This window comes from Diceros bicornis, chromosome 6, assembly GCF_020826845.1.
Source record: "Diceros bicornis minor isolate mBicDic1 chromosome 6, mDicBic1.mat.cur, whole genome shotgun sequence".
Lineage (NCBI taxonomy): Eukaryota > Metazoa > Chordata > Mammalia > Perissodactyla > Rhinocerotidae > Diceros > Diceros bicornis.
This window is the reverse complement of record NC_080745.1, coordinates 35,387,653-35,413,022: the sequence shown is the minus strand read 5'-3', so window position 1 is coordinate 35,413,022 and position 25,370 is coordinate 35,387,653. Positions and strand designations below refer to the sequence as shown.

The window sequence follows — 25,370 nt, the reverse complement described above, 5'->3', positions numbered from 1 at the left end:
GTGGGGAACAAGACCAAGTGCTTCTTCTCTGCAACTTATATTTTAATAGGAAAGACAGAAAATAAAGACATAAACAGGTACATAAGAATTTCATTTTGAAATAAATGCTGTGAAAAAATTAAAATGTGATAGAGGTTCTGAGGCAAGAATTGGGAATGGGGACATACTTGCTGTGCTTTTCTAATATACCTCTCACTGTCATTTTTTGTCTGTTTTATTTTATTCCAACAGCTTAGTCTGTGCATGAAGCTCAGCTTTCAGAGTTTGCTCCTGTTGCGTGGTAACCATTTATGCGGCATAATTCTTTATTTACAACTTTAAAAATATCTTCATGTCCATCACGTGCTGCAGCATTGCCCACTCAGAGTCGTGTGGGCTCTGCTACCTGCCAGTGCCTGCCTGTCAGCCTATTGGAGACATGTTTTAAAGGAGGGGCTTCCCTGTGGTTTCATTGAGGGCCACAGCCAAGAAGCTCCTCCTGTATGCTAATCATCCACAGCTAGAGATGAGGAAATCTAAATGTTTGGCGTGAGATCTAGGGCATCAAACTTTAACAAACATTGCTGAGACCATATCACTATTACACACACAAATTGTGACACGTCGCCACTTTCCCCCAGACCTAGCACCCAAGAGTCTCTTGTCACGAGCAGCAGCCCTTGCCTTTCCACCTCCCAACTCTGCTCTGGGTTTGTTTTCTTCCCCCGGCACTTTTCAGTACCTTTTATTTTCTGTCTCTGCTGCTAAAAATAAGTTTCATGACAACAGGAGTTGTTTTCACTGTATACTGCCTAAGTTTGTTTTATTCACTGTGTTTTCCTGGCCCACGGTAGTAGTTCAACATGTTTGTGTTGTGATGTTTAGTGAGTAAGTGAATGTATGAAAGGAAAGGTCTCAGAAGCTGTTGCTGTGAGGAGGAAAGAGGAATAACCATAGTTGATAAATAGGTAGCAAAAAGGACCTTAGTTCCTTCTAGCACTTACAGATCACACAGGACAAGCTGTGGACAACCTGAGGAGACAGAATGCAGTCTTCCTGGTACTTCCCAGCATGGCCTGGGCTTGTATGTGGGGAGTTGCCCAGTTCCTGGTGTGCTCTGTGCATGTCTATTGAAGGAGCTCATCACTTGCACAAACACCAGAATCCATTTGACTGCTGCTTGGCCTATTTTATGGCTGCTGTTCATGGCTCTACTTTTGTTTCTTTAGCACACACATTGTAGCTGCTGCTGGGGTAGGAACAGGGTCCAAATACTGCCCTCCGAGAGGTGCTGACTTTAGCAGATGCAAACCCAAGTAAAGCCCTGGTGATGTCAGCATGGCAGAGGAAAAGGGCAGGGGCAGATTGAGTGCATCTTTGACCTTCAGAGAAGGTTGACTTTTTGCACTTCTAAGAGACTGTTGCACATGCCAGAAAATAGCTAAACAGTTAAAATGTCACCTTATCTCTTTAAGAAAAAACACCATCCTTGTTCTGTAGCATCTGTGCGGTGCCCAGCCTCGAGCAGTTGACTTGGTGTCATAACTGGTTCTTCTACTCTCTCCACTGTATTCTTCCGTCTCCTTTTTAACTTTGTCTTTCTTACCTTTGCAGATCCAAGATAAGTTGAACAAGACTAAGGATGATATTAGCAAGAACATGTCATTCCTGAAAGTGGATAAAGAATACGTGAAAGCTCTGCCCTCTCGAGGTCTGAGCACGTCTGCAGTTCTGGAGAAGCTCAAGGACTACAGCTGTCTGGGTATGATTCTCGGCAAATGCGTGCTCTCTCTTTCCTTCCTGTGGCTCGTTTGGTCATTGTTTCTGTTTGCATAGGTTAAGAGTAGTTCATCCTTGGTACGTATATGTTTAGGAGGTCTCACTCCCTGTCTCAAAGGCTGAATTTCATATTTTAGAAATTATGTTTAGATTCATCATTCAGAGAGCAAATTGCAGAGACAGTGGAACTTGGTTCTGTTTCCTTTTCTAAGTCTGAATAAAACATACATTTGTTTTTTAAAAGAGAATATATGTAATAAAAATGAAATACAGGGCCGGCCCCATGGCTTAGTGGTTAAGTGCATGCGCTCCGCTACTGGCGGCCAGGGTTCGGATCCCGGGCGCAAACCAACGCACCGCTTCTCCAGCCATGCTGAGGCCGCGTCCCACATACAGCAACTAGACGGATGTGCAACTATGACATACAACTATCTACTGGGGCTTTGGGGGAAAAAAAGGAGGAGGATTGGCAATAGATGTTAGCTCAGAGCTGGTTTTCCTCAGCAAAAAAAAAAGAGGAGGGTTAGTATGGATGTTAGCTCAGGGCTGATCTTCCTCACAAAAAAACAAATGAAATACAGATTCATTATAAAAATTGTGAAATCTGCATAAAGGCACAAAAGAAAAGAAAAAGTCACTATAATTCCATCATTAAAAGATAAACATAGATGAGAGGTATATGTATGTATATATCAGAATGTTAATAGTGTTTTGTGTAATAAATACACATACACATGTACATATATGCATGAGAAGGATAAATGCACCAGGTAGCTTAATGTTTAAGAGTACAGCCCATGGAATCGCCTGGATTCGCATCCTGGTTTAGCCACTTGAAGTGTGACCTTGGGTAAGTTACTTCTCTGTGCCTTGGTTTTTGTCTCTCTACAATGGGGATAATAATAATAGTACTTATCTAAAAGAATGATTATAGAGATTAAATGAGATCATACATGTACATATAATACCTGGCTTACAGTAAGTGCTCAGTAAATGTTAGCTATAATTATTAACACAAACACAGTAAGATCATATTACAAATACTTTTTTGAAATAGGCTTTTTAGTTTGGTATGATTTTCGATTTATAGAAAATTTGCAGAGGTAATACAGAGATTTCCTATATACCCATTACCCAGCTTCTCCTGATGTTAACATCTAAAATAACCATGGTATATTTCTCAAAACTAAAAAATTAATGTCGGTACAGTACTGTTAACTACAAATTCTATTCCTCTTTCACCAGTTTTTCCACTAGTGTCCTTTTTTCTGTTCTAGGATCCAATTCGGGATGCCACATTGCATTTCAACAAATACATTTTAAAATTTCTAATTGACATCTGTTGAGTTTTTGACATTGGATGGTACAAAATTTAGATACAGTCCAGGATTTGTAGATGATATAAAGCAGGGATTAGCACTCTGAGATGTGTATATTAAAGATTTCCGTGATTATGAGGACTGGTTGCTGCCGCCAGATTTCCTTCCCTTCCGTTTTTAAGTCACTGTCCATTGCCATACTCTGTAGCACCAGTAAAAGAACAGGAAATGAAACCATGTATCCTGTTTTTGAAAGGCTGGAGACCTCTTGGTCTGAAGACATGCATGGTACAGACCAGTGTCCTTTAAGGAAAGAGGGAAAGTAAAACTGGCAGCAAGCCACAGCTGGGCAGATTGTGTGAGAATGAGGGGTTTGTCTGGATATTCACTACTCAGTCTTGTGCTCTCTTGTTGGAGCTGAAGGTCTTAGATTTGTAGGGCCCATGGCTGTAGTTTTCAGTTAATGTGTTTCTGTAATAGCTTTTTCACTACCCACTTTCAATAGGGCACAGCCATGCTGTACAAAAGGACCCGAGACACTCACATCACTAGATTTGTAGGCGTGATGTAGAATATCTCTGGGGGAACACCTCAGACGGGAAGTGGAGTCGGGCCTTAAATTCTGGTTGGGAACGTTTCCTCTGAGCTTTATCCCGTGTGACTGTGTTCCTGATCCTGAGTGCTGCAGCGTGTGTCGCTGGAAGCAGATGGCTAATTCTGTGTAGGTTTCCAGGCTCGTCTGAAGGAGGGGCCCCTGAGACCAGGATGCTGGTGGTTCATATCGCATCATGGTTTGTTTAGTCAGGGATTCAGTTCCCTGGCTCCAACTCTGATGATGGTATGCTGAAATTTCACACTGTTGTTTCGCTTTTTTCTGCTAACTCTGCTGATAACAGTTCCCACACTTCCTTTGACTGGATGGGGAGAGAGAGAAGAAGGAAGCAATTGCAGAATAAGGTCTAGCTGAACTGTACAGAGAACAGGAAACGAGTATAGATCAAGGAAAATTTTTCTGCGTTAGCAAACGGTTGGGGGTGATGACAACGTTATTATTGGGCTATCTTTATTGTCCTAGATGCTGTTAAAATCTCTTTCACACTGTTATTGATAGTAATTAATCTTTCATCTTTATTTTGCTGTGATGGCTCTTATAATCCTCTGTATTTCCATGGTATCCGTTGTAATTTCTCCTCTTTCATTTCTAATTTTATTTACTTGAGCCTTTTCTCTTTTTTTCTTAGTTAGCCTGGCTAAGGGTTTGTCTATTTTGTTTATCTTCTCGAAGAGCTGTGATGGCTCTTTATTGGAATTCTTTTTCTTGATTTAATATATGCATGCCTTTGGGTTTCCACTCAAACTTTTTTTTTTCTTTTGTACCCAGAGAGGTTTCTTCCTATTTCTTCTTCATTAGAACCTGTCTTCCCAAAGGTTCCTGCGTACTGACCTGGTGGTCTTAACTTTCTCTGCAGATGTCTTGTGGCAGGAAGGGAAGGCCTCCGGAGCAGTGTACAACGGGGAGGAGGAGCTCACCAAACTCCTCGTGAAGGTGAGTGTCCAGTACTAAAGGGGAGTGTGTGTGTTCTCTGCCAGTTTATATTACCTCACTTCTTCCTCCTTACTTTTGTAATTAAAAAACAAAGTTACTTAAGGAAAGTTTATTTTTAAAATAAAACTAAAGAAGTTTAGGAAGTTTCTATTCATCCAAACATAGACGAGTATGTGTAATATTGTCAAAGACATCTTCAGTCTGTAAAAAAGTAAAATATTACTTGTGTCTCCAGGTCTTATAGATGCCCTGTGTAGAAGGCAGATTACTAGGGAAGGTAGTTGCATCATTTGAGGTTATTAATGACAAGAAATTTGAGGTTATTAATGACAAACAAAATTTTGTTTGATAAGAAGATACAAGGATGGGGCCGGCCCCGTGGCTTAGCGGTTAAGTGCGTGTGCTCCGCTACTGGTGGCCCGGGTTCGGATCCCGGGCGCGCACCGACGCACTGCTTGTCCAGCCATGCTCAGGCCGCGTCCCACATACAGCAGCTAGAAGGATGTACAACTATGACATACAACTATCTACTGGGGCTTTGGGGGGAAAAAAAAAAGGGAGGAGGATTGGCAATAGATGTCAGCTCGGAGCCGGTCTTCCTCAGCAAAAAGAGGAGGATTAGCACGGATGTTAGCTCAGGGCTGATCTTCCTCACACACACAAAAAAGAAGATACAAGGATGGAAACTTGGTCATAATTTCTTATACTACCTGAGTCTCAAATCAGATGATCTGAGAATGAGCAGTAGTCCCACTTATAATTCACATAGTTCTCATTTTTTGTTGACTTTAGAATTGCCTTTAGCTTCTTCCATTTCTAATCAAATTTAGTTTTTACACTCCACTTTGTCATATAAAATTAACATTGGACTGATGGTCTCTAAGGTCTTGGTGTTTTATTATAACTATGAAACTGCTCATACCTTACTGAATATTACGGGTTTTGCTTGGTTATATCTTGGCATCATGCTCTGATCTTACATCTACGCTTAAAAATCTTTCAGTAGCTTCCCATTACCTCCAGGATAAAAGGCAAGCTGCTTATGTAGGAGAAAATACAAGTCCGGCCAGGAGCCCGCTCTCACTTATTTTTTCAACCACTCCTGTTACTTTCCTGCGTAAACACTAACTCCACCTTTTGTCTTCACCGAGTACACACCTTGCTCTTACGTTGGCTTCCTTTCCCTCCTTCATTCCACCTGTTCTAAATGATGAATTCCTGTTTATCGCTCAAGGTTCCACTCAGCAGACAGCTCCAGACCACCTGGGATGTCCGTCATTCCCTCTTTAAGGCCCCTTACTATCATGTCCATACATCTGGTATTGCACTTAGAACAGTAGCTGCTTTGTGCCAGACACTCTACTAAGTGCTCTGCATGCCTCGTGTTATTGACATCACTGGAACCCTATGTGATAGGTACCATAATTATCCCCTTTAGCATATGAGGAAACTGAGCCTCAGAGAGGTTATTTGACCCCAGGTTACACAGCTAGAAGTGATAAGCAAAGCCTAGATTTCAAACTGGATCTGTTTGATGTTTTAGTCTGTGCTTTTAACCACATTTATACTTCCTCTCTTACCACATTGTAAAATAATTTATTTGTGTCTGTCTCCTCCACTATATTGTGATCTTCTTTAGGTTGGGGAACATATCTTACCATTTTCCCAGTTTTTAGTGTTGTGCCTGATACCTAGAAACTTTTGTTTAGTGCATGATTCTTTGTCCTATACGGTGTAATTGTCTTACTTCCTGTCTGCTTGCATTTCTTTGCAGGCTTATGGCAATTTTGCCTGGAGTAATCCACTGCATCCAGACATCTTCCCGGGACTACGTAAGATCGAGGCAGAGATTGTGAGGATAGCTTGTTCCCTCTTCAATGGGGGACCAGACTCCTGTGGATGTGTAAGTATGTGCAGGTGGCATCCAATAATCTTATTTTTGTAGCTTAATGTAGGAGATTTTATTAACATTTTATTAGACAATATGTGATTATTGTAGAAGGATCCAGATTAACAGCAATTTAAAAATTACTTGTAATTTGTAATCTAGAGTATCAACATTTTAATATGTGTTTCCTAGATATTTTTTCTCTTCAGTTTTTTATTTTGAAAAATTTTAAACTGACATAAAGTTGCTAGAATAGTTTAAAGAATACCCTCATTCTCTAAATGTAAATATTTTGCTGCATCTGCACTCTTTGCTCCTTTCTCTCCCTCCCTCCCTCTCTTTTATCCCCCACCCACCTCACTACCCATTTATCTATATAGTTTTGTCAAACCATCTTATAGTTTTTTTGATATACTTCTCATTTTACTTGAGCTGGAAGTTTACTTGATTATTTTGCTATAAACTGAATCTCATTTAGTTGATTTAGGAATAAAGGAAGAGGGTATCATTATAATTAAAAACACATATGAGGATTCCTTGTTTCAACTATTCTTTCCAGTAGATGTTTGTTAGTTTTCCTAAAGTGTGATTGATAAACTTCTGCTTAGATTTGTTACTACAAACTGATAATGCCTTCTCTGGAAAAAACTAAATCTCAGCTTGTGCAGGATAGTCAGATGTGACCCATTATGCTGTAGTGGTAACCTAGAGGTGCTAATCCTATCAGATACTTTTGTATAATCATTATAAAGTCTGCATATTTAATTATTAAAGGGCCCATCTAAAAACAAGAACATTTTATAGTTGCTTTTTTGTTTTTTCCAGTAACAGTGTTCTTTTACTTTTATGTTGGCACCATGAAAAATCAGCATGTTCAAATATTCAGTAGCTGACAAAACCAGTATTCCTGGCATTCATTTTTCCAAAAAACATTCCAGAGGTGTTAAAAATTGAACCAACCATAATCTAGCAGTGGATTCCCTTATGGCATTTAGACGAATGGGGTGACGTGGAGGGGAGATGACAATATACTGACAGTCCGTAGGTATTCTCTTGTGCCATTAGACTCTTTATGAACTTTTAAGAGACCATAGGTTAACCACAAAACAGTTTGGCCTTATCCAGTAAAGTTGAAGATACACGAATCTTATGACCCTGAAATTCTGCTACTCAGGATATATCTTAGAAAAACTAGCACGTGTGTGTGTCAGGATAGATGTATATTGATATCAGCACTGTTCATGATGGCTAAAAACTGGTACCTCAAATGTCTGTCAGCAGTAGGGTAGATCAATTGTAGAATACTGTATATGCTTCAGTCCACTGTAGTTGTTACTCAGTAATGCTCAAATTACCCCATTTTTGGCCAGTGGGAGCTTCTTAATTTTGGCTCCTGGGTCCTTTTCCATGACTCAAGTAGTCTTTGAAAGCTTCCTTTCTTTCCTTTTTTTTTGACAAAATATTTTTATTTGATGAAATATTCCAGGTTCACCTTGTACATTTCCTGCTCCAGACCCAGAATCAGCTATTTGTCCAAGGAGTCTTGGTTCCTTTATAACTATATAAAATATTTACATGGTTCATAAGTCAAATTTATGGAATACGGCAGATTAAAAAAAAAAAAAAATTAACCAGGGCCGGCCCCGTGGCTTAGTGGTTAAGTGCGCGCGCTGCGCTGCTGGCAGCCCGGGTTCGGATCCCGGGCGCGCACCGATGCACCGCTTCTCCAGCCATGCTGAGGCCGCGTCCCACATACAGCAACTAGAAGGATGTGCAGCTATGACGTACAACTATCTACTGGGGCTTTGGGGGGAAAACAAATAAATAAATAAAATTATTAAAAAAAAAAATTAACCAGAATAAAATCCAGAGAGACTAATAGAAAATACAAAAGAGGTTAAGAGACATGCAGCATAGAGTGAGAAGGGCTAACCACACATCTAATTGGTGTTTAAAAGCAGCCAGAAAAAAATAGGTAACCTGTAAACTAACTGTTGGAACATCTGATATTCTCACTAGCAGCCATGGCTGGAGTGGTTGGGTAGACGAATGATCAGCTGTGAGTTGATAATTGTGGGAGCTAGGCGGTAAGTAGAGGGGTAGTTCCCCCTTGAGCTGTGTCTAATCTACTCTTTAGTTCTTCCATTGAGTTTTTAAATTTCATTTACTGTTTTTTATTTTTCATTCTTGAGAATTTCTTTTTTAATCTGTCTTGTTCTTTATAGCTCCTTTCCTTGGCTTATATTTTGTTTATTTAAATATATTGCACATAATTATTTTATATGTCTGTCTGATAATTCCATTATTCCTGAGCCTTACCTGTCTATTTCTGCTGGTTTCACTCATGTTGTCTTGTATCCTTATATTTGTCTTTTTTTTTTTTGTTACTGTGAGCCACTTATTTTCCTGGGAACTTAACTGTGAGGCCTAGATTGAGGTTAAGTTCTTCCAGAGGAGGTTTGTAATTACTTCTGCCAGTTGCTGGGGAGTTGCTGGGAAGTGCTGCTACACTGGAACCAGTTTAAGTCCAATTCTCAGCTTGTAGTTTTGTACTACAGAGGTAGTGTGAATTCAGACCACAAACTCACAAAAAAGCTGTCTTCTTATACATTCTTGAGAGATTCTTATTTTTCTTTACCTGCACATCAGGGTTGATAAAAGCAGTTTTTCTTGCTGTCCCCTTCTGCAACAGTGGGGTTTATTTCTTGTACCGCTAAGAGTGTGGAGGTAGTCCCAGTTTTTTTAGCCGTCTCCTGTTAGACCCCTTCCCTTGGGCAGGCCCTGAATTTATCTCCTGTTCATTTGTCCGAGTGGGAGTCTGAGGGCTCTAGGGGTTGGCAGCAGCCCTTAAAGTTAAAGCCAGCTTTGGCACTCCCTTATGTAGTAGGATTCTTGATTTTGCTTTGTTTGGGGGTTCGGTATATTCCTTTATGTTAGCGTAGTGGTGGAGGTAAAAAATTTTTAAATGTTTTTTCAGGCTTTCTAGTTGTTGCAGATGGGAGGGTTGTATAAGGTATGTGATCTATATTGCTGGAAGTAGAAGTTCCATAATTGTCTTTTTTCCATGTGAGAGACCTTTGTGTACTAGAAAGCCTTTCCCCTTGAATCTTCTCTTTCCCACGTATTTCCTAGGATACTCAGCTGTTCCTTAGAGAATATAGTTTCACAGATTTCTAGCCATCCCCATAATTCTTCTGAATGCCTTTTGGTTTTTCTTTGACTAGCCAGATGGACATAGTTCTCCGAGGGTGGAATGGCATTATCTTTCAATCTCTTTCTTTGTTATCTGGGTTCACTAAACTTTGTGTGTGTGTGTGTGTGTGTGTGTGTGAGAGGAAGATCAGCCCTGAGCTAACATCCATGCCAATCCTCCTCTTTTTGCTGAGGAAGACTGGCCCTGAGCTAACATCTATTGCCAATCCTCGTCCTTTTTTTTTTTCCCCTTTTCTCCCCAAAGCCCCAGTAGATAGTTGTATGTTATAGTTGCACATCCTGCTAGTTGCTGTATGTGGGACGCAGCTTCAGCATGGCCCGACAAGCGGTGCATCGGTGCATGCCCGAGATCCAAACCCGGGCGGAGTGCGCCCACTTAACCGCTGAGCCACGGGGCCGGCCCTGGGTTCACTAAACTTATCTTAACCTCTCCTTGAAGTTAGTATTTTATTCTCAGCAGTGTTTATTCTGCTCCTTGTTGTTCCTAATATATTTATTAATTCTTTGTTGATGCTGTTTGGTACTTTGTTTTTTCAGGTCTGCATTCTCATTCTGTTGTTTCAGTGTCCAGTCTTTCAACTCTTGTTTTCTTGAATTCATGTTCTTATGATATTGTCCAATAGGGAGAAACAGTCATGAGGAATTTCCTTCTGTCCTTAGGTTGTTACCTTCTGAATTGAGCCTTTATTTTGCACACTACTTTGTTTTCTTTTTATATGTCTATGTAGTTACCATGTCATTTTCTTTCATCTCAGCTCATGCTTGGGTGACTCTCTAGACATTCTATTTGTTCTGATGCATGGTGGGTGATTTCTTGTCTGAGAGTATTTGGTTGAGGGCAGGGCTCAGCTGAAGCTTTGTTTCACCTGTATTAGAATCTCTAGGTCTCTTCTGAGAGTTTGTTAAAAGTTACCTACCAGAGTTCACTCTGCCTAGTTGGGAGAGAATAATACCCTTTGGGCTGTGATGATTTCTTTAGCCCATCCTGTATCCCTCAAGTCTTCCCTTAAAATAAGGAGCCAGTCCTGATGTTCTCTCTCTCCATTTTGCTTATTTCTCCCTACCAGCCATGTCCACCACTCACTGATCTGAAGATAAGGAAAGAAGATAAGGAAACCCCCTCCACTTGCTTCTCTGAAGATTTAGGGGGTATTACTGAGAATTCTCAGGATCTTGCTGATGCACTGGACAATCTCCAGGGCTTGAAAGAGGGGTTAGGCACTGTGTTTTGCTCTCTGCTGTGCTTTCGAAACTTGTTTCTTTTTTTCATTGTCAGTGTTTGAAGTTTATTGCATTAGATTATCTCTTTCCTTGTTTGGTTGTCGTTATTGCAGGTTATTACTCCTTTTTTTTCTTCATTCTTACAGTTATTAGGGGAGAGAGAATCTGTGAAGTACTTTCAGTCTTTGTTAATCTGGAAGTCCAACCCATGGGGGTTTTTTTGCATTGCTACAATTAAACTATGCCTCTCCTATTCTGATCTTTTCTAGTGGCTATGTCAGGATCAGGAGGAGGGTAGAGTCTAAGGTCCCCGGTCTCTTCTAATACTTAGATTTTTATAAGAGAACTAATTACCTCTGGGATTATTTGAGTTTCTCTCTGTCTCTTCAGTCTCTGTCTCTCTTGATGAGCCACATTTGGTGAAGAACGCTCTTGAGTTCAGATGTGGGAAACAAGAAGACGAAGCCAAATGGCTGGGCAGTCTTGAGCCTGTTCCCAACTAAGGTCTTAAGCTATTCTCGTTCATTGTTCTTAAACCTTAAACTAGCTTTCCTTGTGTTAACTTCATTTGCCTCAGAATGGATGAGAAGTGCCTCCATATACTGAAGGAAATTAGGTTGCCGCAGAAAAGAGTCTTGGCTTGTGCAGATGCCATCGGATCCAAACAGCATCTAAAAGAAAGTTTTCCAAATAGGCCATGTTCGACTCTTGTTTTCTGACATACATATCCTATATTAGAGTGAGTTTTTTTCTTTTAATTTTTTTTTTTTTTTTTTTGTGAGGAGATCAGCCCTGAGCTAACATCCGCCAATCCTCCTCTTTTTTTTGCTGAGGAAGACAGCCCTGGGCTAACATCGGTGCCCATCTTCCTCCACTTTATATGGAACGCCGCCACAGCATGGCTTACCAAGCAGTGCGTCGGTGCGCGCCCGGGATCCGAACCAGCGAACCCCGGGCCGCCGCAGCGGAGCGCGCGCACTTAACCGCTTGCGCCACTGGGCCGGCCCCTAATTTTTTTAAATTTAATTAATTTATTTAGTTTTGGTGAGGACAGTTAGCCCTGAGCTAACATCTGTTGCCAATCCTCCTCTTTTTGCTGAGGAAGATTGGCCCTGGGCTAACATCCGTGCCCATCTTCCTCTACTTTATATGTGGGACAACCTGCCACAGCACGGCTTGATAAGTGGTGCATAGGTCCGTGCCTGGGGTTCTGAACCCACGAACCCCGGGGCACCACAGCAGAGCGCACAAACTTGACCACTACGCCAGCGGGCCCTGTTGAAAGAAGTTGACTCGCATAAGTAGTTACGAGACCTGTATCTTCTTACTTCACAGGTAAATTTCTGTTTTTCTTTGGGTACGGAGGATGGAGGGAAATGGGAGAGTAGCAGCATATTTAAACACAGAATGTGGGAATCAGAAATAAAAATTAGGAGTAGAATTTAGGTGTTCCTGCTTTTACAGTGAAAAGTACACTGTTGTTTGCCTGATAAATAATGATGTTGATTTGATTAGTTACAGGACTAAAAATAGGTCACGTGAAGTGGGTGACTAGGGGATTTGGAAACATTTTTGCTTAGGTCATTACTGGGCCTTAGTAAGAGATTGACGCACTGCAGACTTGGACTTTGCTAGTCCTTTCTTGACTTTCTTCACAGCTCATGTGACATTCTGAGGTTTTATGCTAGACCGCAGGACATGCTGCTGATTTGCAGAGCTGACCAACTGTGAGCATTTTGTCTTCTCTAACATAGAAATGCAGAGACCTACAAAACAGGGGTCCGGTGCCCAAGACACTGCATTACCATGTGGATGATGGTCACATTTTCATGAAGACTTCCTGAATCAAAAAACAACTAACTTTTCTCAGCTAATCTGCCATATAACTCCTGACCACTGGGATTTTGTATCCAGTAGTATTTTTGTCCTATATGTGGATATTATTTTAAATTTCAGTAATCACTTTCTCATTCCATCTCTTATTAAGTTACACTAAATATGAAAACATAGAAAGTTTTACTTCTTAGCAGATGCTAATGGACGACATTGGGCGAATCACTTTAGTCTGTTAGGGGCTCCATTCTCACCTGTAAAATGAAAACACTGTCTAAGGTTGTATGAATCTTTGGAGATGATAAATCTAAGAAAATATTCACCTAGCTTTCTTTTTTCTGTTCATTTTGAAATGATTCATTCTTAGATGTTATCAAAGGATAGCCAGATGGGTATGGTGTGCTGTGTTGGTCGTGGTGTACTGAGTCAACTCAGGCATTAAGAAATGTTAATTGAAGATCTGTTAGATGTCAGCTACTAGGCTAGGTGCTAGGACTGTTGTCATGAACAGATTGATCTCCACCTTCATGAGTTTGTGGTCCAGTGAGGAAAATAGGACAAATGAAACGACCTCTGAGTATTTTTGTGTCAACTCTGGTAAAGAATTCGCCTGTATCAGAGGGGCTAGGCCTAGCTTCAGGAAAACATTTTACTTCATTTAAAAAATGAGGATTTTTGTTTTGATTTCAGATAAGTAAGACAACAAACTTTATCTAAGTAGAGGCTTCTACTTTTGTCTTTCAAACTTGTCAAAACCACGAGTTCACTTTGGAATGTATGAATGTCTCTTGGTCTTCTAATGTATTGCATAGTTTACTAGGATTGTAACTTTGTAATTTCATATTCTTCAGTGGACATTGAAAATTTACATCAGAGTCAGTAATCCTGATGCTTCTGAATGGTGTAAAATGCCCTGTCCTATCTGTACCTGGATGGGGTACGGAAATGTAAGTGGAGTGTGCACAGGTGCGGTCTGGGCGGATGTGAGTTTGTGCATACAGTGCAGAGCTTCTGCTCATTCTTATTTAGTAGCGTCTCCTCTTTTCCTGAACCGAGATTGGGCTTAGCAACAAAGCCAGATTTTCCTTCTGGAAGACGTAGCAGTGTCTGCTCTGCAGCATTCATCCAAGACCTCATCTGTTTCTCCGTCAGACACCAACGAGATCAAGGCAGGAAGCGCATGCTGATAGCTCTCTCTAACTCCCCTCCACAGATGGCACCTCTTCTTTTTTACAGGTGACCTCTGGGGGGACAGAAAGCATATTGATGGCCTGCAAAGCTTATCGGGACCTGGCCTTCGAGAACGGGATCAAAACTCCTGAAATGTATGTATGTGTGGCTGTCTTTTCCCCCTTTTGGATCTGTCTGTTGGGAGTACTGCTGTGTGACACAGCCTGACAGTCTGTTTTCCACTGCTTCTCTTCCTCTGGCAATGCCAGTCTTCTTTGCTCCTGTCTTGTGCCCTGGACCCTTATCCCTTGACATTCAGCAAAACCCTAGGTGGATCAGCCAGTTAATTTTAAAGATCATTCCCTTTCCCAACCCTCCAAGTTTATGTATGGTATATACTGTAAACAAGAACGAGATTCTTTTTCTAAAAGTAACAGAGTTACAGGACTACATCCCTGAATTCTGTGATATTTATTATAAATTATCTGGAGCCTATGGACAGCTCTCAACTTGTCTTAGTTCAGTGAAAGTTACTAAAACATAATAGGCTGCGTCAGGGTGCTCCCTAAGAACATTTCAGCATGAGGGGTGTTTTCTGGGAGGAAAAATTTCAAAAATCTTTTGGAGATTTACCCCTATTGCCACTCCATGGACGTAGTTTTGGCATCTGGTTGTGTTGTTTTCTCTTGACCCTCTCCCTGTACAGTGTGTTTATACCACATCTTTTAGGTTAATGTTTTTCCCACAAGTGTCGGTGACTAAGGGTTTTGCTGCACATGATCTCATGCTATGCTTCTTACTTAGCCTAAGAGAATAAATCAGGCTGCCATCTTTCTTCGTGTGTAAATCTTGGGCTTTGTGCTTACTCAGTAATAGAGAGTCTTCTCCCTTAAAGGGAACAGATCAGTTGTAAGAGTGGAGTAATTGAGAGAAGTCTGAAAGGAAATATTACTTAACTGTGAAGCAAATATTACTTAACTGTGACAAGTTTCCTTTTTCATTACTATTTGAAGTGCTGCTTCCAAGTATGTAGGAAAAATGGGGATTTTAGTTTCTCATAGGATCATGGTCTTTCAGAGATGGAGGGGACCACTATTCTGATGCTTGACTATCACTTTGACATCCCTGCCAAGCAGTCTTATGTTTTCTGCTTGAACGTGTCAGGAAGCTTGTTCCCCGTTGAGGGACGGTCTTTGGATAGCCAACCGTAGAAGGCTCTGCCTTGTGTTGATCTGATCCAAAATCCCTGCCCCTCATCCTTTGCCTGTCAGCCCTGATTTATGCTGTGGATCCCCAATGTAGGATTAGTTCCATGTTGTTCTTCCTGTTGCCAAAATGATTTCCTAAATAGTAGGGAGAAGATTTCTGTAGAGAATCAGTTGACTTCTTTTTGTTTGTGCTTAAAAAGAAAAGTAAAACAATAGAAGCACTTTAAAAAAATCTGAGGAAAAATAATGAGACATTTACTCTGGTGATTTAGATTAGCTGCTGCTGTGCTCTCTCTTGAGCCCTATTTTGATCTGAATTTCATTCTTCTCTCTTCTCTTCTTCCATGTCGTTTAGTGTGGCTCCCCAAAGTGCCCATGCTGCATTTGACAAAGCAGCCAATTATTTTGGGATGAAGATTATTCGGGTTCCACTGAACAAAATGATGGAGGTGGATGTTCGGGTGAGTTCCTCTGAAGGGCCGTTGCCTGCCTTGGGCTGTGAAAAGCAAGAAGAGCACCTGATTGACCGTCTTTTTCCGTGTCACACGCAGATGGGCTCGAAATGCCTTTGATGGTAGCAGCCAAACTTGTGAAAACTGCCACTGGCAGTGGTGGTGAACTGCAGCTTCAGTCTCTTCACAGACTCAGGAATTCTCGTAGGAGGATGATCTGGTCCCTAACTTGAGACTTTAAAGACCTGAGTTTTGCTTCAGCACCATCGCGTGCTCTTCTCTGTTTGTAAAATGAGCATCAAGACTCCCGCTCTGGTTTTGATTGGCCTGATGAGTACCGTTGCCATTATAATAGTAATTTTTTTTTCATAAGTAAACTATCCAATTTATTAGCACTAGCATTTCCACTCCCCATCTTTATTGAGGTATTAACTGATAGATTAATTAATTGACAAAAAATTACATATATTTAAGGTGTACAACTTGATGTTTTGATATACGTATACATTGGGAAATAATCACCACAATCGAGTTGTTTAACATATCCATCACCTTACATAGTTACTGTTTTCTGTCTTCTTTTTCTTTCATGATTAGAGTACTTAAGACTACCTTCTAGATCTCTACACAGACTTCAAGTATACAGTGCAGCGTGGTTAGGTATAGTCACGTGGCCATACGTTAGATCTCCAGAACTTATTCATCTTGCATAATTGAAACTCACTACCCCTTGACCAACATCTCCTCATTTCCTTCATCCTCCAGCCCCTGGCAACCACCAGTCTACTCTCTGCTTCTGTGAGTTTGACTGTTATAGATTTCACATATAAGTGAGATCGTGCAGTATTTGTCTTTCTATTCCTGGCTTATTTAACTTAGCATAATGTCCTCCAGGTTCATCTGTGTTGTTGCAAATGGCAGGATTTCTTTCTTTTTTAAGGCTGAATAATATCCCTTTAGTAATTATTTTTATGCTTTGCATTTGTGTAGAACTTTCCAGTTTTCAGAGTGCTGTAGAATCACATTTGAGCCTTATGACAGCCCAGGGAGGTCGTAGGAGCTATTAGTGTTATTTCAGTTCACAGATGAGGACATAGACTGGGTGAGGTCAAGTAGTTGCCTCAAGGTTCCACTGCTGGTGAGTGGGGCTGGGCCTCACGTGTGGCTCTTTTGCCTTTTAGCCCAATATTCTTTTTACCCCCACAATGATTTTGCTGTTTTTGTATTGTGCTCTCAGACTATTTTCCCCAAATGGACCCATCTGGCCGTGTTTGTAATTCTGCCACCGTGGTGGGGAGGCGGTTTTCTCCGAGGTTGGAGAGGTGAAGGAGGGCGCACGAGTGGACTGAAACTCGAATGGTAGCCTAGATTGCTCTTGGCAGCGGAAGAGAAGAGTAATTGTAATGTGGCTTCTCATTTTCCTTTAAACTTTAAACCCCTAGGCAATGAGAAGAGCCATCTCCAAGAACACTGCCATGCTCGTCTGCTCTACCCCACAGTTTCCTCATGGTGTGATAGATCCTGTCCCTGAAGTGGCCAAGGTACGTGAGAGAAACGGGCTACTAGGCAATCAATTGAGATTTTAGAGTAGAATCTAATGTTGCAGTGCTTGGCAGATAGAAGCGATTCGGAGTTTAGATTCGAGCACAGTAGTGATGAATAGCTCTCAGCAGCCCTGTGTTAAGCCCTGCAGCTCTGTTTGGAGCCTCTGAAAGTTACTAGCTGCTGCTGTGGGGGAGGGGTAATACAAGGAAGAAGACTCTTTAAATTGGATTTTCTAACAGAGTGCTGACTTTTGATTCAGATCAGGAAATAATCTGCATTTAGAAGCATGCCTACCAGAGGGTGGTATTCAGCATGCTGCCCCATAGCACGCCCTCCCTCCTTCCCCGCCCGCCATTATTAAAGCAGGACCTTTCCCCCTCCAGAGGCAGCCTGAGTCAGAGTGCTGCTCACATCCTGCCTGATTTTGCAGTGAGTTTGAGGGCCTGCATGTTTAAATATGAAATAGGTATCACATTTCAGATGAATTATTTTGAAGGCTAACTACATTTGAAAGTTGAGCTTTATTAGGAGTGTCAAAAATAGCCAGTTTTTTTTAAAGATGGAAGACAGAGTATATAATGGCCTTGTGGTTATAGCCCACCTCTCCACCCACATCTTGCAAAGTTTTTGTTAGAGGGCAATAAATGAAATTCTCTTATGGTCTTTCTGTTTTGGAACTAGCTGGCTGTCAAATACAAAATACCTCTTCATGTAGACGCTTGTCTAGGGGGATTCCTCATCGTCTTTATGGAGAAAGCAGGATACCCACTGGAGCAACCATTCGATTTCCGGGTGAAAGGTGTGACCAGCATTTCAGCTGATACTCATAAGGTGAGCAAGGGCAGAGATCAGATGTTAGTCAGAGTAGACAGTTGGTTATTTTGACTATTATCAACAAAATAAATTGGTTAAAGCATTAGCTTCCCCCCAAAATATAAAGTTAAGTCTGGCTCTTTGCTCTCACCTGGACAGCTGATTCAGGTGACAAGGTATAGTGATAGAGATGACAAACAGTAGTGAAAAGGAACCTGTTATCTGTGTGTCATATGGCCAAGAGAATTTCTATATCCACTGACTATGTGCAACTGGGACGTGCTAGTGTAGTGGCCTTTATAGAAAAGCTCCCTGAAGCCTTGAGGTTATGTGGGGTGGATGGTGGAGGTGAGGTTGATATTGGAATTCCTAAGCGGAGCTATGTTAATGCTGCAGCTCCCGTGCCACTGGCTCCTGCACCTCAGTGACAGGTGTATGTTTGGAAAAAGGGAAGAACTTACATGCTCAGGAATGTTCAGCTTGTAATGTTTGAAATGTCCATGGCTGCCACCCCTGGTGAACTGAGACAAAGTCTAGATCAGTCGGGAACCCTTTTAAACGTATCCAGATGTGGAAGCAGCAGCAGCCTCAGGAATGTGCGCCTTGTTTTGATTGCACTTTCAGAGCTTGCTTTAAACTAGAATGTAGTAAAGACTTCTTTTTCAAACTCTGAATCACCAGCAACAGATCGTCAGTCGGGATCTGACTTCATTTTGCCTGGGCACCCAGACAGCTCCTGTGCCCTCTTTCTTACCAGCCATCCTTGTGTGGGTCGGGGAGTGAGGTTAGTTCCGTGTTAGCCTCACTGAGAGTTAACTAGGAGGGCACATTTGCTGCAAGGAAACGAAGTATGTAGTTTATTTTAAAGTTGGATTAAGTGGCTTCTAGATTCTGAGCACAATGTTTTTAAAAAGGAAGTGTAATACTAACCACAAAAGATGAGAAGGGAGTCAAATCATGATTTTAGTTGCTCCAGGTGACTTGAATTCCATCCTTTCCTGGCTTCCAGTGGAAATTGATCTTTGTTTCCATGCTGACATACTACCCTGGAGTAATGTTTTAAATAAGGAAAACCACATGCTGCGTGAGAGAAAGAAAGTAAAGCCATTAACTGGGCAAGACGTTGTTCTTCCTGGGCCTCAGAATCCTCATCCCTAAAATAGAGATTTAAACTCCATCCCTTAAGTTCTCTTTACCCTTTAACAATCTAAGTTTGAATTCTTGACATGAGTGGGAAACAGAGACAAGCTGACACTTGAAGGAGGAGTCTGCATGATGAGAGTTCTGGACAGGTCTGCGTCTTGAACGGTGCACTCACCCATCTGCTTCTCCCCTTAGTATGGCTACGCCCCCAAAGGCTCCTCAGTGGTGTTGTACAGTGACAAGAAGTATCGGAGCTATCAGTTCTTCGTCGCCACAGATTGGCAAGGTGGCATCTACGCTTCCCCGACCATCGCGGGCTCACGGCCTGGTGGCATCAGTGCTGCCTGTTGGGCCGCGTTGATGCACTTCGGTGAGAGCGGCTATGTTGAAGCCACCAAACAGATCATCAAAACCGCTCGCTTCCTCAAGTCCGAGTATGTGTGGAAGATCGGGATCTGCCTTGTCTCTTGCTTTGTCTGCTAGTAGAGTAGGCTCAAGGCATCTGCCTGGCCACGCACCTGTAGCCCAGCCCATTTGCCATCCTCTGAGAAACAAGGGGTTTAGGACAGCAGCTTAGCAGCGTGGTGCTGGCCTGGGAGGATAAACTCCCTTGCTCTGCTGTGACTTGGAGGGTCAGGTCAGGGCTTTATTTGTAGGCCACATTGTCTCCAAGGGTGTGTTTAATAACTTGCAGCTCTTACCAAGTACTAATATACAGTGTAGTGAGTGGTTAAGACGGTGGTTCTCAAACTAGAGCCTGCATCCTGCTCACCTGCAGGGCTTGTTAAAATGCAGATTGCTGGGCCCCACTCCTGGAATTCTGATTCACTGGGTCTGGAATAGGAGTGTGAGGATTTTCATTTCCAGGAAGTTCCTTGTAGATACTGATGCTGCTGTCTAGGAATCACACTTGGAGAGTCACTGGAATGAGAAAAGAATTGGAGATGGGGCAGAAGGGGTGGGGAGGAGGGGGTGATGAAATCTGGGGTTAAGCTAAGGCTAGAACTGGGCCGCATGCTTTATTTTGCCTATCTGTTCATGTATTACCTGCCTGTCTCTCTGCCTGTCACCGGGATGGGGAGGCTTTTTCAGAATCTCGAGGGTGAACGAAAGCGGCCAGTAGGTGCTTCTCATTTGAGAAAGGCCCGCATAGGGTTCTGATGGATCTGTCTGTTGAGAAATGCTGTACCATTTCTTGCTTTAGGGATTACATAGATGACTTTTTAAACTGTAGAGATGGAGGAATTATTTTTCCAGGATTTTTTTTAAAGTACATCTTTTATGCCTCAGAGGCAAAAGGTTAGAGAGATGATGACCAGAGGAATATTTGTGGCTGAATTTCCTTTTTGTTCCTTTGTTTGTTTAAGACTGGAAAACATCAAAGGCATCTTTGTTTTTGGGAATCCTCAGTTGTCAGTCATTGCTCTGGGCTCCCGGGATTTTGACATCTACCGGCTCTTTAACCTGATGACTGCGAAGGGGTGGAACTTGAACCACTTGCAGTTCCCACCCAGGTAAGCTTGAAGAAGCCTCTTTCCCTTCCTTTGCTGCATGACTTGTGAACGACTTGGGTAGCAAGGTGACCTGAACTACAGAGATTGACTCCTAGAGCCCAGCACATTAGTGGCAGCTGTGGTGTCTGCAGGATTTCTGTCTTGCCACCTGGAGTTGTTCTTGATACTGAACAGTATCAAGATGGCAGCCTCTTGAGACGTGGGGTCGGTCATGAGATCCCCCACCCCACTCTTTCTAGGCTCCATACTCACCAGTCCATCTTGTATACAGCCATCAGATTGCTCTTATAAACTGACTCAGTACCTGAGTGATATTCAGCTCAGAACCTTCCAGAGGGACTCTAATCATTCAGGCGCTAGTGTCTTCTTTAATATGCTTTTCTGACCTAATTTTCCATGATGCCTCTAAATAAACACTGCACTCCAGTGGACTAGGTCTCCCCATGTCCTCCATGTACCCGTGCCCTGTCACATGTTGGCGCATTGCCAGCCCCAGCTGGGCTCTTGCCTCTTCACAGTCCCTCTGTGCCCCAGTCTCCCTCCAGGGGAGTTAGAGCTCCTTGTTTGCCCTGAAGTCCTTCAAGACCCCAGCCTTACAGCCCTGTCCCCACGAGGGTTTATCATCTAAGATAAAAGCATCCTTTCGGTGGTCACATGGTTGAAGGACTAGCAGTTGACAGTTTTGGAGGGGAGGGGTGGGACAGAACAGCAGCTGTAGTCATTGTATCCAGATGGTTCTTGATCACGCTCAGAAGCCCTCCTGCTGGCCCATGCTTGACAACACATGTATTTGAGAGCCCTGGGTCCCAGGACTGGGAACAACTTCATGACTACACTTGTCACAAATAACATGAAGAAGCAACCAATAAATTCCTGTATTTGGGGCTGCTTTATTTTAGGATGTTTTTTTCTTTTTCTGAGGTTAATCTCTGTCTGTCTCTTTCTTCTCCCATAGTATTCATTTCTGCATCACGTTAGTACACACCCGGAAGCGAGTAGCCATACAGTTCTTAAAGGACATCCGGGAATCTGTCACTCAAATCATGAAGAATCCTAAAGCGAAGACCACAGGAATGGTAGGGACACTTTGGGTTTTTCCTTCCTCTGCAAGTTTAGGTGTGGGTGACAGTTTGAAAGAATCAGATGACCTCGAGTCTGTTCCTTCTTCTGCTCTGTATCCACAAACCTCTTTCCTTATTTAATTGGAGCTGGTGGCCTCTGCCTCACCCATTCCCAGGGCTTTTTAATTTTAAATGAGATATACTATATATAAGGCACCTTGTTAATTTGAAAGTGCTGTAAAGGCAGATGGTGGTGTTGTCCATTTGAAAGGAAAATTTTGACACAGGAAAGGCAATAAACTAGTTTTCTCTTGAATTTTCTATGGCAAAGTCCATAGGATAGTTCCTTTGGGCAGAAAGGCAGAATGGCAAGTACCCATGAAAAATTTACTGTGCCAGCTGTCTTCTGATGGATTGGTTCCTGGGTGGGAATGGAGTCGGGGAGAGGAGGGCACAGGGGAGACAAGGACGAGGGGAGAAGGAGAACAGAACCCCAGCTTCGTCTTTGTTCCTGTACCCCTCGTCACTAATTACCATGCTTTGACTGGATTTGTAGGGTGCGATCTACGGCATGGCCCAGACAACCGTTGACAGGAACCTGGTGGCAGAATTGTCCTCGGTCTTCTTGGACAGCCTTTTCAGCACAGACACTGTAACTCAGGGCAGCCAGATGAATGGTTCTCCAAAACCCCGCTGAACCCAAACCCTTTCTAGCTCTGAGGGGCTTCTGGCCTCCAGAAGGTTCTCAGGGTGTGGGACAGGCCACACACAGTTTCAACATCTGGTCTTGCTCCACAGAGCACAGTGAGACAGACCATGAGACAGCTTGACCCTCAGGATTCTTGTTCCTCGTTTTTATCATCCTTTTGTGGTTTTTAAAGTGACAACCCTGAAGGATTCCGTTACGTAATTATTTTGCCCTTGTTCTAAATATTACCCTAGCAACTGTTTTAACCATTTCCTTCTCTAACCTCTAGCTTCCAACTTCACTTAGTCATTGTGGGGCAGCTCTGACCTGACCTGATTCCTTAGGGAAGCTGAGTTCAGTTTATGAGATCAAAAAAGGCTTTGTTTGTGATCTCAGGCAGATGGGCTGGTCGGATAGGAAGCGTCGAGGAGGCTGATGTCTTCTGGGTGGGCATGGGATGTACAAGCAGGAGGCGTTTTCAGCCCTCCTTGTTCAGTAGCTTAGTTGTCTCTCTTAGAGTCACTTTTATTGCAACTCGTTTTGTGTTTCTAGGACACATATTGACCAGGCCATTGTGCCTACTATGCAGGATTTGATTGGTCAGGCTTATCTGCTCAGTCTACAAGGCAGGGTTTGGTGTGGTCCATTGGTCCTCTTGTGTGATTACAGTCCCCATTTGATACTTGGTTGCTACCATCTTTGGAGATTCTTGTTTGAAATTATGCTCCCACTGGTTTATTCCATGGACTAGGAAGAGAACGTGGTTTCCAGAGAATCTAGGACTTTGTGGCCCTGGTGCTGCCTCTCTGAATTGGCAGTGTTCAGAGCACACCTGAACCCTTTCCTGGGCTAGTGATGATGCCAAGCCAGACCCTTTTGCAAAATTTTCTGAGTATCAGAGTAGGATGAGCACCCAAACTCAAATAAATGTCACCAAAGTTGGTGGTGGTCCCCTCCTCCCCCATTGCTTTAAGCCATCATGTATGAGAATATGTTTGTTTGAAGGAACAGCTCAAAGCACCTTCACAAGTTGCCTTGACTTACCCTAGGTGGGTGTGAGGAGGGCCTGAGAAAGCCCCCAAGGCAAGGAAAATTTTCTGTCTCCACTAGTGTGTTCTTCCTGCCGCTTCCTCCTTTATTCAGCTCCCAAAGGTACTCTGGCAACTTAGCCTCAGGTACTGGACGCTTCTCAGCCCTGTCTAGGACGAGATAAACTTTGGAATAGGAAAACATGATGGCAAGTGTCAGTTGTGGTCTAGGGTCTGGGATCCCTTCATAAGACTAGTTGCTCAGGGTGGTGCAGGGACAGGACCAAACCCTGCGCCTGCTTCCTACCCTCGTCTGCCCTGCATGGGGCCCTGATCTAGGCTGAGCCACTGTCCTACTCTGATGACGACATATCGTGTGCCTTTTTCCTCAGCAGTGAGCAGTGGTGGGCTGTTCCTGACTAGGTCCTAGGGGAGATGGGTCAGTCTTTGAGGTTTTTATTTGGGTAGGGGAGTATTGAGGATAAGTCAGGAGAAACTTTCCTCTGTTCCATTACCCTTCTCAGGGACTCCTGAATATTCAGCCTCTTCAGGCTGCTATCCTCTAGCCTCCCTCACTGAGAATGCTGGCTGGGAGAGCCAAGACGACCAGACTTTCCAAGCTCCTTAGCACGTTTGTCTGAAGTGTTCTCTAGCACTGTACTTGCTACAGTAACTGTGACTGGCTGGCTACGTCATTGCAGGGCTTGGGGGCGGGGTGTGAGTGTGTGCGTGTGCAGGGGGAGAGGCTGAGATCCTCTGGACACGGGAGTCATTTCCTCCAGTTGCTGAACTGGTGGCTACCTCCTGAGAGGAGCTGTGGTCGGAGCTGCGCATGAATTGTCTCTTGGGTCTCCAGTGCATTCATTATGTTGGAGGAAGTCCAGGGACCCAGAACCACCCAGCAGGCACCACTGTGGTTTGTCAGCTGCTGAAATGGAGAAGCATATGCCCTAGAGAGTGTGCTGTTGCTTCCAGTGTCTCCCCAGGACCTTTTTCTGTGCTGTGGCAGCATTGCCACGGGGGGCAGTGGTGTTTTTCAAAGGGACCTACTGTAGCCACTTTAATTTCTGATCATGAGCCTGAGTTTGACTTAAAGTTGTGGGCTTTCCATTCCGTGTATCTGTACGTGTGGTAACACCTAGTCTGGCAGAGGTGGGCGGGATGTCTTAATGATATCACGTTGCTCGCAGATGTCACGCTGGCCTCTGCAAAAACTATACTGTCTTGTTTCTGCATTAGAAGTACATAGTCGTGTGAATATACTGCCATGTCACTTTTAATATTACCAGTTTTATATTTGGAAAATGGTACTTGCCTCTTTTAAAGCTTTTGTCTTTAACCTCCCTTTTCCCATCTCAACGCTCCCTTCCTAATTGCAGCAATAATCTCTTAAAAAGCAATTAAATAATTAAATGTCCCAAATCTTAATCATTGTGGATGGTTGCATTCATTTGTTTATTTAGGCACACATGTGAGATCCCAGATCCGGTGGTGGCAGCTCGTGAACTGCCTGCTGGTGAGAGACCCCCCCCCCCTTGTGGCGAGATGGTTGTGTGTGACCACTGATACTAGGGCCAATAGGCAGACAAGGGGGAGCAGCAGTCCGGCTCAGTTCCAAGCACTTTCATAGGCAGCTCCACCGAAGTGGCGGTCATACCTGTTTTAAGGTGGTTTGGAACTCAGGTCTTTAGCTTCCCAGGGCCAGGGCCCTGCCTTAGGTTTTCTGTCATCTTCATCATCCACTTCTGCTTACACCCTAACAATGCATTGAGCTGTCTGCGGTAGTCTCCAGCCACCTGGGCAGTGTGGCTCTGTCTAACCAAAGGACACTGACTTCAAGCCCTGCATTTGGTTTGGGAGCTGGTAGAACCCCTCAGATTATCTTTGCACATGTCACTGCTGGGCATCTCGTTCCATTAGGAATAAGAAGTGAGAAGTCTTTCCAAAGGGTTATTCGGGTTCTGAAGGCC

General features: G+C 43.0%; 1 protein-coding gene across 2 annotated transcripts in view; it reads left to right on the top strand.

Moving 5' to 3' along the window:
• Positions 1-24,828, top strand: part of SGPL1 (sphingosine-1-phosphate lyase 1) — a 53,145-nt gene extending 28,317 nt beyond the window's left edge. For both annotated transcript variants that reach the window (XM_058543249.1, XM_058543250.1), the window contains exons 5-15: positions 1,594-1,741; positions 4,547-4,623; positions 6,398-6,526; positions 14,015-14,103; positions 15,512-15,617; positions 17,051-17,149; positions 17,835-17,984; positions 19,305-19,543; positions 20,477-20,623; positions 21,579-21,699; positions 22,241-24,828. In XM_058543249.1, coding sequence (XP_058399232.1) covers positions 1,594-1,741; positions 4,547-4,623; positions 6,398-6,526; positions 14,015-14,103; positions 15,512-15,617; positions 17,051-17,149; positions 17,835-17,984; positions 19,305-19,543; positions 20,477-20,623; positions 21,579-21,699; positions 22,241-22,381 — 1,446 coding nt within the window. In that variant the 3' untranslated portion in view covers positions 22,382-24,828. The remainder of the gene's footprint in view (positions 1-1,593; positions 1,742-4,546; positions 4,624-6,397; positions 6,527-14,014; positions 14,104-15,511; positions 15,618-17,050; positions 17,150-17,834; positions 17,985-19,304; positions 19,544-20,476; positions 20,624-21,578; positions 21,700-22,240) is intronic.
• The last annotated feature ends 542 nt before the right edge of the window (positions 24,829-25,370 follow it).